Genomic DNA, 17,289 nt, shown 5'->3' on the forward strand with positions numbered 1-17,289 from the left:
TGAAAAAGAGAGTTGACTTACAGATGAGAGATTTCAAGTTCGAATATCAGAACATCATAGTTGTGTGTGCGAGAACTCTATATAGTTAGACTATAGGCTGTACTGAAAAAATAATTTATATATATATATATATATATAAAGCAAAAAGCAGAGAATGATAAAACATTCAAAATATCAAAAAATGCCATTGGTTTTAGGAATTAAAATTATTAATTAAATGAGAATAATATGATAAATTTACATTTTTATATATTAAAAAAATTAAAATTAAAAAAAAAATCAGATAATCTATTTTATTTTTATATAACACAACTACTCATTATTATTTTTAATTTTAAAATAATTTTTTTTTAAAAAAAAAACATTGCAGGCGCGGAAGCGCATGCAGAGTCTAGTATCTCATAAAAACCCAATTCAATTCAGATCTCTCTCGCTCTGGCCCTTTCAATTTCTGTCGCTCTGGCCCTCTGTCTCTCGCACGCTGGCTTTGTGTCTCGTGCGGGCTCGCTCTTTTGCAAGCTGGCATTCTGTCTCGTGCTGGCTCGCTCTCTCTCCCAGTCCCCTCCAGCTTCTCTTCTTCCATTGCCAAGCAGATTAACCAGTAGTCAGTAGCCTCTCTATGGCAGGTAACTTTTATAATTTTGTAACTCTCTCTTTTTAACTATGTATATGTTCTAGGGTTTCTAACAAATCGATTCTGTGTCCCTAATTTCCTTTAGGTTAAATTATTTGGGTACTGAATTATCTTTTTTGTTTATATTTTGGTTTTAAATAGAAATTGGGGTAAATTTCTATTATGAGGTTTTCTTTGAATAATAACTTTTCTGGGTTTTTTTCCTGTTATTTTTTTGAATTTGCCTACGAGTACTTACTATGAGTACGATTAATTATTGTATACTGGTTTTAAATTGTAGTTCATTTGTGTTGGAAATTTAGGATGGGGTTCTGATTCTTATGATAGAACGGTTGGGTATGAAGCTGTTAGACTTCCTTTAATTTATTGATTGTCTGATTTGATTCTTGAATTCGGTATTAGTTGTATTTTTTTTCTAGTTTTTAATTTCTTTGTCATTACTAGCTCTTTTGATGTGCAAAGTTGGTTACAATTTTGAGTAAATTTATGTTAGGTGTCACCTACTTGAGCAGAGCATGTGCAAATCCCCATTTTGACCATTGATTAAGGTAACTTTTCTATCACTTTTACAAGCACTTTTAAGCGAACAACTCAGGCCCGTTTGGGATTGCTTTTTTCCGCCAAAAACCTGCTTCACTTAAAAGTTAAGTAGTTTAAGGCGTTTGGTAAAAATAAAATATCTAGATTATTTTAAAACAGTGGCCTTTTGGACAGCAGCTTTTAAAAGCAGACCCTGGGTTGCTTTTCAAAACTGCTTTCAAAAGAAGCAGAGATGAACTTTTGATAAAATTTTTTAATTCCCAAAATACCATAATTCATTTTAAAAAATGACACCACCTCCACTTCCACATCCAACTCCACCACTTGCACCACCACATTCACTACCTCTACCACCACATCATTCTCCTCCTCATCCTCTGCCACCACCACCACAACCACATGACACCACCTCCACTTCCACATCCAACTCCACCACTTGCACCACCACATTCACTACCTTCTCCTCTGCCTCTGCCGCCGCCTCCTTCTCCTCATGCCTCCATCCACCAATTACGCCACCACCGCCACCTACCACCACTCACACCACCCGCCACCACCGCCGCCGCTTCCGCACCACCATCACCTCACCACCACCACCGCCGCCGCCACCCACCACCAACCACCACACTTCCAATGGATCTCCAAAAACCACCGCATATCCACCTCCACAACCAACACCACAACCACCACCATGCTGCCACCACCACCACCACCACTACCACAACCACCAACTCCACCTTCATCACCACCACTACCTCCACTCCATCACTACCACTACCACCACATGATTAGTACATAACACTTTTAACATCATGTCTATTTTAGTCAGTATTCATAGTTACAACAATTTTATATTAAAATTTACCAAACGGTTTTGACACTGCTTTTTGTCCTAACATCACTTTAAAAATATTGTTTACCAAACATGGAGCTGCTTTACTTTACAGCTAATTATTTTCAATGCACAGCAAAAGCAACCTTTTTTAAAAGTGACAGCAATCCAAACTGGGCCTCAGTGTCATTTTGTGAATCCTCTCCCTCTGGCTCCTCCCTCTTAGCGTGTATATCTTTGCTGCTATCTTATTTTTGTTTAAATTTAGTCTCTTTTAGATTAACAGCTCAATGTACATATTAGTCTCTTAACAGCTAATCTGGTGAGACCTATGAACTTGTCTGATTATTTTCGTAGGACCTTTGTGTAGCTGATTTCATGAAACAGTCTTTTGCTTTTCAACAAAAATTCCCTAACCTTTTATTCACTTGAATTGCTTAATAGCAAATTCACATTGTATAAAGTGGTATTTAAGGGTGTGGTTATGTTTGGCCTTGTAGGCTTCTTGTGCCTGTTTTCTTGTTTCTCTTGGGATGTTATTAGCTTAAATTTGTTTTCGAAGGACCTATTGTCCATTTGTTTTTGTAATCATTTTTTATTTATTTATTTTATAAATTTTCATTTTCTTACCAAAAGAAGATCAGGTTGCATGATTGAGTTTGGTGTAATTTTGACTTGTTGCTTGTCCATTGAGTAAAACACCTTATGAAAAAGACTTCATTTAGTCTTTGTTTATCTGTCAATGTCTTGGGTTTTTTAATTTGAATTTTCATGTCCTGATTGCTTTTTGATGTTATGGTGTTGTAGGAGTTGTGCCCATTGTTTATTTAAAATGCTTACCTGGTTGCATGCATGTTTAATTTCTGTTATAGTGTGCAGGATGACCTTAACAGACATTGTAGATTTATCTAGTGATGATGAACTTGGAGATGTTGATGTGAAACCTGTTAAGTTGGAGCCAGGTCTCGTTGGAAGAAAATTGCAACAGAATGAGAACAATAAGGCTCTACTTGTGAAGCATCAAAAGTCAAAAACCCCATGTGCAATACGAGAATCTGAAGAAAATAGGAGCTCAAATGCTCTAAGTACTGGTCACAGTAACTCTAGTATATTAGACCAAGGGCAGTCACCAGTGGATGATACTGGCCTTTCTTATACATCGCCTTTATCTCCAGCACCACTTTGTCGGCAGTTTTGGAAAGCTGGGAACTACAATGATGGCATTGGTTCTAAAGTCACAATTCAAAGTATTCTACTATCTACTGTTATATTTTGTACTTGAGTGTAGTGCATCTGGAATTTTACTAATATTGGTGGTTAAAGCATATATTGTCTGATTAGTAGGCCAACTAATTCTGTTGAGGCTCTTTGACGAGTTTTCATGATTTTTCTGGTGATGACTTTTGTTTTGATGATAAGGTTTTTCATATACAATCTTCTGCATCTAATATTGTTTATGCATGGTATGTTCTATGACATTCCTCTTTCTGGATCACAGATGGCAAAAACTATCTACATGTCCACCCAATGTTCCTTCATTCAAATGCCACTTCACATAAATGGGCCTTTGGTGGTAAATTCAATCTTACTTCATTCTTCTTTATGTATATGTTAATGAATTCAACTTTATGTATGTTGTGCATTTTTCCTTTTTGACAAGGACAGTACATTCCTTTTTTTATTCTTGTTTTCAGCCATAGCAGAACTACTTGACAATGCAGTTGATGAGGTAATTTGTGAATGTTTATATTTTACTGTTTTTTTTTTCTGTGGTGGTGAAGAGTAATAACAATCTGCTTGGTCTTGCAATTGAATTAAACAAGAGTCATAGAGATTTTCAGATAAACGTGTTAGGATAGAGATTTTATATTTGAGTAGAATCTTTAATGGTTTCTGAGTATCTAATAACTTTCTTTTCATGATATTTTCTCACCCTTTTTTGGTTTAGTTTCCTTGTAATTAAAGAAGATCCAAGATGAGCAAAAGTTGTCAAGTCATTGGAAAATAGTAATCTATAGAAGAGGCATTGTATATCCATGTGAAGCTCAGTGAATTTGAGGCTGTGGACATTTAATAAATAGGTTGATCTTTACCTAAGCTATTTGTAGGGTGTAAGAACCTGGATTCCTTGGCCAAATAAAAATTAGTGGGTATGTATATATATGTAAGTGGAAGAATATGTTTTATTTATTTCCTTCTAAAAGTACTATTTGTACATCAAGAAAAAAGAAAGAGGATATTGGGTCAGTGCCTTTTCAGTCATGACCTTTCTTATGGCGTTTACCCTGATTATGTTTTGACCTAGTTTTGAGAGTTTGACGAATCATATCATGTTTTGCATTTCACTCTTCTTCATTGGTAATTTGGATAGATCCAAAATGGGGCCACTTTTGTCATTGTAGATAAAACCTCAAATCCTAGGGATGGAAGTCCAGCATTGTTAATTCAAGGTATGGGTGTATGTGTACAGGATTCTTTTATTCTTACAATCTTTAATATCTGAGATGTATTTAACTAGCTTGTCCAAAATTTGATACTTTGTATGTAGATAATGGTAGTGGGATGGACCCTGAAGCTATGCGGCGCTGTATGAGTTTTGGGTTTTCAGATAAGAAATCGAAATCAGCCATTGGACAATGTATAAATTTTACCATTCATTCTGAAATCTGTTTTATTATCTCCTTTGGCATTTATTGGTTGACTTGTAGCCTTCCAGATGGAAATGGCTTCAAGACCAGTACTATGAGACTTGGTGCAGATGTTATTGTGTTCAGCCGTCACCAGGATAAGAGGTTTGACTCCATTAGTTATATTTATAGTACTTTTAGTTTCATTGTTCTCTAGTTTATTGTGATTATTCGAAATATGTTACTATTTTCTGATTTTCAATAGACAAGATTTTTATATGTTGATCCGAAGGTTTTTGAACATGTGTTTGTCAATTCTTTATCAACAAGAAAGAGGAATTTTACTATGATTTTGCACTATAATTGATTGTCTTTTGTTTCCTTGTTTTTTTCTTTTGGGGTGGGAGGATAAGTGGACAACGATAGGAGGATTGGTAAAATGACTGTTGAAAGATTCAAAACTCAACTATTTAAGATATATGAATCTTTGGAGGCCATTGGGTGCCATTTGATATTCTTATGAAATTGTTCCTTCCCTAAAGACCTGCTCACCTCCCTCCACCCAAGCTCTCTGTTTGAATCTATTAATGTGTAAGTAAATACATAGATCATGAGTCATGAATGCCGTATGTGAGATCTCTGTGACATTTGGATCTGTTCACAACTTTTTCCTTGCCTAAGGACCTTCTACCTTGCTCCCTCCCTCTCTCCCCTTGTGTGTGTGTGTGAAGGATGTACTATATTTGTGATGCAAATTAATGCCATCCTACTTTAGTGGTAATACTTTGTGCCTTAAATTGATGCTGTTGTTTCTCTACTCGTTTATTTTGGCCAGGGTATTGACTCAAAGCATTGGTCTTCTCTCTTATACATTCTTGGCACGAACAGGCCATGACAGAATAGTAGTACCGATGGTGAGCTTTCTTGCTCAAGCTTCTGGTAGTGTGTGTATACTTTTCATTCCTGTTTTCTTATCTGTGTGATAGAGGTTAAACAGTATGCAAAATGTGGCTTATTGTTCTATGTGCTAGTAAATGGATGACCAGGACATTTAATGTGCCATTGTAATGCCATGTTTATACTAGCTACAACATGAATTATCAATATCTTGATGGAGGAGCATATGCACTATGTTTGGAGATTTTAATTTTTCTTTTTTCTCTTTTTGGTTTTTGGTTATTCGACGATACTCTTACATTTAGTATCTAGTATTAACAGCTCATGTCAATTGCAGGTGGATTATGAATTCAACACATCAACTGAGACATTAGAAATAATGCATGGGACGGAACATTTCATGTCTAATCTTTCCATGCTGTTGCAGTGGTCCCCATATTCAACGGAGGCTGATCTTCTGAAGCAGGTAATTTTCTACAACATTTTCTTTGCTATGTATTAAACTTCTTTTTTCATTCAGTATATATATATATATATATATATATATATATATGGAGAGAGAGAGAGAGGGCTCTTTTTCTGTTTTTTGTATTCACTGCACCATTCAAATATTGATCATATGTATAGTTTATTTGGTAAGCTCTGTTATGATGTAGGATATGGGTGAATTATAGATTTAGGTAACTTAGCGGAAGCGAAAACAATGAAAAAGAAAAAAGAAACTAGATGATAAGGATGACTTGGCTTCACACCAAGAATTCTCCAATGTCTGGAAAGTAAGCTTTTCTCAATATCTCAAATATCCAATCTCCCCAATGAATTACATGAGAGGGGTACTTATAGGAAACTAAAACCTAGAGACAATAGGATAAAATCCCTTACTGGACAGAAATCCTAATCCACAAAGGAACCAATCGAAATAAACTAGGAACCTTAAATCAAATCCTACTAAAATCTGGAAAACTATAGAACCTAGGAAACTAACAAATAAATCAGGCAATTAATCAAATCTGATACCAAATTTGATGTAGGATATGGGTGAATTATAGATTTAGGTAGCTTAGTTGAAGCAAAAACAATGAAAAAAAATATAGAAAATAGATGATAAGGATGCCTTGGCTTCACACCAAGAATTCTCCAATATCTGGAAAGTAAACTTTTCCCAATATCTCAAATCTCCAATCTCCCTAATGAATTACACGAGAGGTGTATTTATAGCAAACTGAAACCTAGATTCAATAGGATATAAAAATCCCGTACTAAACAGAAATCATAATCCACAAAGGAGGCAATCCAAATAAACTAGGAAACTTAAATCAAATCCTACTAAAATCTAGAAAACTAGAGAACCTAGGAAACTGACAAATAAATCAGGCAACTAATCAATGATGTCCGCATCAAGTTACCCACTGAATTGATCATCATGAACTCTAGACATGCACACCACTTCCTCTAGAACATTGTCACCTAATTCGAAAAACTTTTTGGGCAGTGATCTTTGTATTTTGGGAAGGGAAATATCACCTTGAGAACGTTATTTTCATTGTCTGTTAAATTTAGATGGGTATACTCTGAATCTATTAAGTACTGATCCTTCAAATATTGTAGGTATGGGGTATCAAATACCAATATCATCCCATACACACCCCCACCAGTACGCAGTGGATATGGCCAAGATTTGGTTACTGTACTGTCTAGGTATTCCTATAAATAAAAACCTGTCAGGATATGACAGATATCTGTTGTAATTATTTTTTGAAAAGTTGGGACAGGGAGTATGTGGGTCTGATTGTGGTTTTAATGCTTCACAAGAGAATCCGTTCCTTTACTTGTACATTACTTGCTGATTTAAAAAAGAAAGAGAGGGGCTTGGGTTTTATACTATTTCTGATTACATCCGTAGAAGAGAAGGAGAATAAGAGTTGAAGAAAGAGAAGGGTAGATAAAAAGCTTAAAACAAAGAACTCGCTCGCACAGCTGCACATCTGGAACAAGGAAGAACTTGATGCATGAACAAGAATTAAATAGATAAAATATATGATTGTCATCTATCCTATTTAAAAATTATATATATAAAAATAGTATGTACTATTTAGTGTGTAAGTTTAGGTTACTCTAGTTTGAAATAAACTGATATGAGCACTTTCACCTACTCTAAAGCATGTATTGCTATGAACTTCAATTCGTGTGTCAAGGTATTTCTATAGCTTTCATAGTTAAGCTTTGTTGATATGTATGTTCATTTGGTGATAGTTTGATTTATTTTCATTTTTATCTTGAGATGGCAGTTTAATGACATCGGAGCTCATGGTACAAAGGTTATTATCTATAATTTATGGTTCAATGATGACGGGAATGTGGAGCTAGACTTTGATACAGATCCTGAGGTAAACAATTTCTTTCATCTTCCCTGTTCTTCTCTTTTATTTTATTTTGAAATGTAATGTGTCCTCATCCGATGAGGTGGCTTTTTGTGACTTGGTGGTGCAGGATATTCGTATTAGTGGGGATACCAAAAAAGTTAACGCTTCATCCAAATGGAAGACAGTAAATGAAGAGCACATTGCTAACCGTTTCCATTATTCTCTCCGGGTAATCCAAGTATAGCATATGCACACTTCATTAATATATAAGAATTTGAGTTCTCTGGGTGGAGTTTGATAGTTCTCTATTCTCCACAGGTATACTTGTCCATCTTATACTTGCGGATACCGGAAACCTTTCAAATAGTACTTCGTGGGCGAGTTGTTGAGCATCATAACATTGCCAATGATCTCAAATTTCCAGAATTTATCTTGTATAAACCACAAACGGGAGGTTCTGTGGAGGTTGTACCACAATTTTGAAACAGTTGTTTCCCATTGCAGACGGACAAACTTAAGTTCTTCTTATTTGAACTACTGCTCTCTTTGATCTCTGCTTTAATGATGTAGTGGCTTAACCATGCAGGGTCAAGTTATTACGACTATTGGTTTTCTTAAAGAAGCTCCACATGTCAGTTTCCATGGCTTCAATGTTTATCACAAAAATCGTCTAATATTGGTATCTTTTCCTTGCTGAATTTGACTTTTCTGCTTTGGTGTTGGCTATCAAATAATGTTTAGGCTATTTATTTTGTCCTTCACTGTACATGTGATTTCTGGAAAAGCACAAGGATATTCATAGAAGCACACATGCACACACTGTGGGTTTTTGTGTATCGCAAAAAACATCTGATGCAGGGATCTTATGGAATTTAGCATTCTGCTAGCAGTGTGTTGGCTATAAATATAGTTTCGAGGCAATATTTGCAATTAATTTTCCCAGGGTTTTTACTCCCACCCAGATACAATATATCTCACTAGTACTCAGGCTGATTCATTATGCCCAAATTTCTCTCTCTCTCTCTCTCTCTCTCTCTCTCTCTCTCTCTCTCTCTCTCTCTCTCTATATATATATATATATATATATCTATTTTTTTCCCCTTTCAAAATTTTTGTTGTCATTTATATTGTCTCATACGTGTAATTACTGCTGGTGCACGAACAAAATTTTCTGTGGCAAAAAACTGCAAGCTTAAGACCGCATTGAGAATATTTTTCTGGTCCATGAGTTTGGTTTATGTTTTAGTATCATGTTGTGCAATGGAATGGGGTGTGTTGTAGCAAAAAAGTTGGTGTGAAATTGTAAGGAATGCTAAATTAGACTGTTGCTCATATTTAAATCTGGTATTGTGCCTTTTGTATAAAATCCTACAAGGTTTTGTACTTTCTATTGAATGATTTCGTTTTTCTATTTTCTTTTTATCTTAATCCATAACAAATGTATTTAATTGCATAGCATCTGTTATATTTAAAGTGACAAGGTTGTGCTTTATAAACTATTTCCGTTTTCCCCTCCTTTGCAGCCATTTTGGCAGGTCGTGAGCTATTTAGACAGTAGGGGTCGTGGGGTGGTTGGTAATAATCTACTAAACCACTCTTCTTATTGACACTATTTTGCTTTTTGAGGGTGTTGTGATTATAGACCAATGTTTGCTGGCTATTGTAATAGGTGTTTTGGAAGCAAATTTTGTTGAGCCGAGTCACAACAAACAAGATTTTGAGAAAACTTCTCTTTTTCAGAAACTTGAAGCTCGTTTGAAGGAGATGACATGGGAATACTGGTAATCTACTCGCTACACTAATGGTCTTGTATTTTTTTCAATAACAGCAAAAATATTCATTTTTCTTGTGTCCCCCCTCCTGTATAACAATGAGGAACTTTTGCATAACCCAATGAATTTGATTAATTTTGTTTATTTATGTACGGAAGAACTTTGTGCATAACTTCCAATTGATTTATATTAAGTGACCAAATTGTTTGGCCATTTGTATTATTAGAAGAGAAAAACCAGGTGGGTCAAGTTACTATCCACATGGACCCTTGTATTTAGCCTGCATCCATGTCAATAAAACATGACACTGTTAATGGTATGGCCACTGGATGCTCCAAATACATGAAACAATGCACCGACATTGGGACACTACCCTGCATCTGGCATTCATACCTTAGTCTATGCTGTTTCCTACAAAGTTTCTTTTGAAAAGAAAAATGGTAGTGGCTGTGAACCTGATGTGTCGTATTGAACTTTGACAGGGATTATCATTGTGGGCTAATTGGGTATCAGGTAAAGAAAAAGCTTATCCCACAAGTTTCATCCAATCGTACGCCACATAGTGGTGTTCAACAACCTGTCACATTGGGTCAAAGTTCCCCTGCTGTTGGTAGTAAAAAGGCAGCACTTGGAAGATTTGAGCAATTAATACCTGACTCCCAAGGTAACTGCTTTAGTTAAGATTTGTTTTTCTCATTGAATGTTTACTGATGGTGCCTTGTGCTGGTGTGGTAGGAAGGATGAAGAGAAAGGAGAATGGTGATATTCCACTGGTAAAAAATGTGAAGGCCAAGCTGATTGATGGGAAAAGTCAGAATGTACAGGTCAGTAGGGAACTTTTTAAAATTACCACACTTTCCATTCCAGTTAAAGAAAAGCATTTTAGTTTCTATTGGAGTTCTCAGCTTTTGTAATTTGAGTTTTAATTTTTTTGAATAGAAACGAATTTTATTCAAAGAAAAACGAAGTGGAAACAAGTAGTGGATAAGGCATCCACAAACCAAAACAAGCAAAAACAAAATAACAGACGAAACCAGAACCAGAACAGAAACACTACAACAAAGACACCAGCAAAACAACAAAGACTCCGCAACACCACAAGGACTAAAAGAAAACAAGTCAGAGAATTGAAACAAGATCCAGCAAAACTAAAGACAAACAAGACACCAAAACACTTCACATTACAGCAGCTGCCATATCCCTCAATATAGAGGAGTAAGAATAATCTTTGAAATCTGGGGTGACAGAAGCCCATAAAGCAGCCCAGAATTTAACTCTATCCCATAATTCACCAACACCCACTCCCTTATACTGGCCGAAAATCCTCCTGTTACGCTCCAGCCAGATGTTCCAAAATACAGACTGCAGCAACCAGCCCGATAAGGTTGAAGCACGCTTTCCCCTGCCCCATACAACAAAATGAGAACTGAGAAGATCAGAAGAACACCCAAACAGCCTTAACCTCCCTCAACAAGGTCCACCAAAGACTTAAAGAGAAGGGAATTGTAAGAAAAGATGAGCCGCGTTTTCCTCACTCATTTTGCATAAAGCACACCAGTGAGGAGACAAACACATATATGGTCTTCTTCTTTGGACAAGATTAGATGTGTTTTCTTTTCCAAGGGCCATCAACCAGAAAAGAACTTTAACCTTTGGAGGAGATTTGAACTTCCAAATTCGAGAATAAGGAGGGAAAGCCTCAGCCATCCCATTGTTGTGAAGAAAAGATTGACAAGATTTGCTTGAGAATGTCCCTGAACCCTCGAGCTCCCACCATTTCCTATCCAATATGGAGTGAGACAATCTAATTCCTTCATGCCCAACACCCCCCTCTCCAATTCAGGTTCCTTCTAATCTCGAGGTCCCAATTGAGGCAAGACCTGAATGTCCATGAAAGGAGAAATGCATAAAAGGTGCTTTGTAGACAGTGCAAATAATCTAGGAAAAAGATCCTTCAGAACCGATGCACGGCAGCGGCTATAAACCGCTGTCCAACGACCCAAACACACATAGAAGGATAAAGCAATGAAATAGAAGTTGAAACGAAGATAATTGAGTTGTAGGGCAAAATCCCAATAGAAACTCTATAGACTAAAGGGTTCAGCCAAGAGGCTCTAAATAGCCTATTTATACTAGAATACACCAGCCAAGCATTCCTATTCCTAGTTTGATAAGAAACCCTAATTGACAAAGGAAATTAAACGAAATCCTAGTCCAATCGACTAATGGGCCTAAGTAATCTTAGAGAGCTTCATAGATGCTCCTACATGAAACTCCCCTGGTTGGAAAAGACTCTGTCCTCGAATCTAAATCGTTATCATTGAAGACTCTATGAGAAGCTTGAAATTGGATTCTTCCTTTCCAAAGAAAGAGGTATTTTGAATATCAGACAATTCTTGAACACTTATGCTTATTCTCTTGCATCAATTCCACTGAGTTGTGAAGAATTCGTCCTCAAATTTCAACCTTTTGCTGAAACTGTCCAAACTCAACCTCCACGTACATAAACCGTCTATAGAACTTTGCCTTGAAATTAAACCTTCCCACTCCAAAGAAATAGATACTTATGGCATGTTTACTAATCCGTAATTGGATTAGGAGGAATTGAATTGAGGTGTTGGATTGAGGAGAATTAGATTCCAGATTCCTATTGAAGTTGTTTACTAAACTATATGGATTGAGGAGAGTTAGATTCTGGATTCCTATTAAAGTTGTTTACTAAACCATATGGAATTGAGGTAGGAGTGGAATTAATTACTAAAATGTCCTTGTTGTTGGATTAAAGTAGATGGCAAATTTGGAATTTTAAAAATCGTGTAAGGATATAATGGGTAAAAAATATGAATTCCTAATAGGCTAGTTCTCCAAGAATTAGAATACCACCTCCCATCCAAGAATTGAATTCCTTCAAAATCAGGAATTCAATTTATAATTTTGTGTGGGCCCCATTTACTTTTCAATTCCTTGATGCAAAGTAAACACATGAATCTTCCATAGGTGGAATTCAATTCCTGATGAGAATTCCAATTTCTAATTGGTAAACACACCATTAGAATATTTAATCCTTCGAGAACACTTCCAGTTATCTTTTGTAGACAATCTTGCAACCCAAAAGCTGTTCAATCCAAAAGGTATTAGATTTACATGATCATCGAATTTCTTGGCAATCTTCAAATCAAAAGCATCAACTCCAAGAAAATCAACATACTCAGAATTATCACAATCTAAAGAAGTCATCTCATCTCTAACAACTTTGTTGTATCATCATGCCTTCAAACTTGTATGGATTGTGTTCCTTCTAAAGTTTAGATCCAACCTTTTCTTGATCCACCACCTTTAAGATTACACTAGGGCCCCGTTTAGTTCATGGGAAAGGAAGTTTGGGGGTGGGAAATCAATTGCTTTTCAATGTTTGATAAGTCCAAGCATGGGAAATTGTTGCTTGGCACAGGGAAAGTAGAGGGGAAAGTGAAGCCCTCTTGACCCCCTGGGTTTTGTTTCCTCTCCTCATGGGAAAGTTTGGGAAAATGAGCCAACATTAAATGCAAATTTTTCATGACTATTTTGTCCTCATTAACATTTAGAATTATAATATATATCATTCAATGTGTTCGTTTTTTATTTGATTTAATATGGGTATAATTGAAAAATTATACAAACTTTGTTTTTCATTTCTACTCAAAACAAACATGGGGAATGAAATAAAGTGATATCTCCCGATTACTTTCCAAGCATTACCAAACATGGAAATGAATCTTCCATTTCCCATCCCTTGGGAAATGACATGGGAAGTGATTTACCCACAGATCTGTTTCGTGAACCAAACGGGACTTAGATTCATCTTGTTTACTCTCACCAAATACTTTGCCAAAAAATTTCTAACAAATTTCACAATCGTCTTCTAAACAACGATCAAATGCGGGTGGGATATCAAAATTTATGGAATTAATTGAAGAATTAGAGCGAACCTGATCTAGTAGAGATTGAAGGAACGAAAGGAAGGGTAGAAATCAAAAAGTTCTAGGAAAAGACTTAAAACATTCAAATCTCAATTTTAAAGAACTACATGGGGTATTTATAGTAAACTAAAACCTAGAGACAATATGATAAAAATTCCTTGCTAAAATAGAAATCCTAACCCAAATAAAATAGGGAACTTAAACATCGTAGAAATCTGGAAAAGAAATCCTACTAGGAAAAAGAAATCCTATTAGATTTTGGAAAACTAGAGAATCTAGGAAACTAACAAGTAACCTTGAGCAAGTCCAACCATGGTGTGGAGCAAAGATTAAGCTAGGCTCTAATGCCAATTTGATGCAGGGCAGTAGCTATAAGCTGCTGTCCAACGACCCAAAATACAGGGAATAGAAGGATAAAGCAATTGTCCTCCCAAAATCTCACCCTATCCCTACTTCCCATGTCAAACCTGCAACACTGTAAAAAGGAATGGTACCCAGAGGAAATATCCTTCCGAGGGTTACGAGAGGAGCCAGTTGTAGTTGGATTGGCATCCCACCCATTCCTAGCAACCCTGTATTTACTGCTAATCACCAGATGCCATAAGGAATTAGGTTTTCCTTCACTCCAAGCCCACCTTCAATCTTAAGTTTTCCTTTCCTCCACTCATTCCAGAAAAAGAATCTCATGTGCTTTTACACTTTATTAGCCACGCTGCTAGACATTTTAAAAAGTGACATATAATAGGTTGGGATACCACTCAAAACAGCTTGAATAACCTTCTGCCTCTAGAAAGAAATGCTCACTTCCACTTTTGAAGTCTCATGTGTATCTTCTCCACCACTGGTGCTCTAGGATTATTGCCGAGGGGAAGGCCTAAATACTTCATAGGCCAACCACCCACCTCGCAACCCCAACCACCAGCTAGCAAATCCAAATATGAGGTACTATAATTTATTCCCGCGAAAGAACATTTAGATCTATTAATTCTCTTGAGCCTTCTCCATAAGCCTACTTAGCACATCAATCACCAAAGCGAACAAAAATGGGGATAACGGATCCTGGCCCTCCTGTTAATCATGATAGAGAAATTATCAGACTCTAAACAACCCTTGATCCAACTTCTCTATCTCCCTCCAAAGCCCTTTTTTTTATCAAAACATCATCTACAAATTTCCGTTCTACATGATCATATGCATGTTCAAAATCGATTTTAAAGACCAAACCCAACTTATTGGACTTCTTGGTGGGCTCGACAACCTCATTAGCAACCAAAACAGCATCCAGAATCTGCCTATTTTTCACAAAAGCTCCCTGGGAAAGGGAAATAGTACCGCCGAATACCTCCCTTAGTCTCGAGGCCAAAACTTTGGACATCACTTTGTATAAGCTAGTCACCAAACTAATAGGCCTGTAATCCCTAATCTTAACAGTCTTTCTCTTTTGGGATAAGACAGATCAAAGTTTCATTTGTAACCACATTGATAATCCCAGTATCATAGAAATTCTCCGTCACCTTCATAATATTACCTTTGACAGTGTCCCAGCAAGATTGGAAGAAGAACAGAGTGAAACCATCAGCACCTGGCGACTTGTCCTTTCCGCAATCAAAGACAGCATTACAAACCTCCACCTCCTCAAACAGCCTCTCGATCCAAGCCACCTCTACACTGCTAATCGGGCACCAATTTAATCCCTCCACCCCCCAACCCACTTCCTTGTTACTACTATAAAACCTCTTGAAAAAATTAATTACCACCAACTCAATACCCTCCTTGTTATCAATAATACCTACAGCCTCCACTTGTAACCTATCAATGTAGTTTCTTTTTCTATAACAGTGGCCATCTTATGAAATTTTTTGGTATTACCATCTCCATCTCTAGCCCACTTAACTTTACCTCTCTGTCTCCACTTCACTTCCACCTTGAAAACTAAATCACCTACCAAGAAGTGTAGATCTTCCCTTTCCTTTCTCAAGACGCTATCCAACCCTTCCTGCCCCTCACGGAGATCAACTTCAGCCTCCCATTTAGCGGACTCCACATCTCAAACACCTCCTTGCTCCAGCGTTTCATCTTTGCTTTCAACAATTTCAACCTGCTCATAAATTTGTACCTTCCCAGCTAAATATCTGGTCTTCCCTCCACCAAATTTTGGGAGCCTTCTTAAAATCAGTTTGATCCAACCAAGTATTTTCAATGTAAATTTCATTGATATTTCTGTGTTTTTGTATGTTTTACTCAGACTAGTGCTTGTTAGCCTGTGCACTGTTTCTAAATTATGAACGCTTCTCTGTGGCCTCATGCCAAAAAGAATGTTTTAGAATGTAAATAATAGTCTTTGATTTTTTGTTCTTTAATGCATTTTACTTTTCTAGCTTGTGAATCCTACTGGAAGCCAGCTGAAAGATGAAGAGGCTGTAAATTTGATGCAAGAGAACAAAAAGCTCCGGGCTAAGTGAGTAGATCACCTGCATCGTTATTTTGACGCCAATTTCATTGCGTGAACAATCCGTTTCTTGCATAATGAAGATATTTATGTACTGAATATTTAGATTCTTAGCTATTTGTTTCACCTTTTCAGATGTTTGGAATATGAGAAGAGAGGGGAAGAATTAAATCTCAAGGTATTCCAAATGGCACCAAATAATTACTTCTATCGAGTATTTAACACTTGTACTTGCATCTATGATTTCTTTTTCTTTTTGTTTGGTCTAATGACAGGGCTACTTAATGAAAGTGTTCTTTCCTTCGATTAGGTGTCTTATCTCAATACCTCTAGCTTCTTAATATTTTATTCCTTTGTGTGGTGTTCAAACATTTGGCAGTCTATCGAACTTCTTGTGGAGATTTTTCCTCAGTAAGAGGGGGTTTTGACCCATCTTCAATCCTTTCGCATGTGAAATGATGTTGAAAGGACTTAAAGAAAATTCTATGAACTTTCTTAGAAAATGAAAGCTCCATAAATAGAATTCTCGAGGATTTCTCATTAACTTATGCTTATAGAATGTCACAATAAGTTTAGGAAAGTTAGCTCCATTTGGTTGAAATTTCCTGCAGCAGCTTCCACTGTGATGAGTTGGGCAGCTTCTTGTTGAGCAGGATGGCTTGGTCTGTCTCTGCCATTTTCTCCGTACCTGCGACTGCCATTTCTCTTGCTTTCATGTTATACTCCTCTGTAAACCTTAAAGCTCAATATTTGGAAAGCTTGCCTGAACTGTCTAGTTAAAATTATTGTATTTGTGCAGGTGACACGGCTTAGAAGTGAAATAAAAGAGCTCAATGACGAATACTCTCGGATGATGTCCGAATTAGAATCTTTGGAGACTGTCAAGGAAGAATCAGGTGTATGAATGCATATATAGCGAGTGTTGTATCATTGATTCTTTCATTTGTAAAACATTGTATGCATAGCTCCGCCTAGTCTACAGTTTTCGACCATTAGGATGATAGGCAGATGTGATCATCGAATCTGAAAGCTGAGGTCCTGTGTTTTTTTCCTTATTTTTTGTTTTAATTTCTCTGTCCTTTCCTTGTCAGTTCTCATGGGCCCTTGTAAATAAAAAAGTTGTATTTAGTTTCACTAACAATTTAGACCCTGCTAATTTCACAATTAGAATGTAAGTAGTTACAGCTTATCTGTCAACAATATTTACTTCTATGCT

At 36.5% G+C, this 17,289-nt stretch overlaps 1 protein-coding gene across 7 annotated transcripts; it reads left to right on the forward strand.

Annotated features, from left to right (window-relative positions):
- Positions 1-426: 426 nt before the first annotated feature.
- On the forward strand, positions 427-17,289 carry LOC117630064 (protein MICRORCHIDIA 6). Of its 7 annotated transcripts, none has more exons than XM_034362792.1 (21): positions 427-626; positions 1,128-1,182; positions 2,879-3,253; positions 3,505-3,579; positions 3,701-3,735; positions 4,378-4,456; positions 4,555-4,644; positions 4,723-4,798; positions 5,469-5,547; positions 5,868-5,996; positions 7,819-7,917; positions 8,021-8,122; positions 8,212-8,358; positions 8,480-8,572; positions 9,417-9,468; positions 9,563-9,674; positions 10,148-10,329; positions 10,398-10,489; positions 16,003-16,082; positions 16,209-16,251; positions 16,873-17,289. In XM_034362792.1, exons 3-21 carry the CDS (start codon positions 2,887-2,889, stop codon positions 16,975-16,977), a joined length of 2,037 nt encoding a protein of 678 aa, XP_034218683.1. In that variant the 5' UTR covers positions 427-626; positions 1,128-1,182; positions 2,879-2,886; the 3' UTR covers positions 16,978-17,289. The 7 variants fall into 7 exon arrangements, with proteins under 7 accessions (XP_034218683.1, XP_034218684.1, XP_034218681.1 ...); XM_034362793.1 differs by having other exon boundaries at positions 2,886-3,253; XM_034362790.1 differs by lacking the exon at positions 1,128-1,182.

Source organism: Prunus dulcis, chromosome 6 (assembly GCF_902201215.1).
Source record: "Prunus dulcis chromosome 6, ALMONDv2, whole genome shotgun sequence".
In the NCBI taxonomy this organism is placed as follows: domain Eukaryota; kingdom Viridiplantae; phylum Streptophyta; class Magnoliopsida; order Rosales; family Rosaceae; genus Prunus; species Prunus dulcis.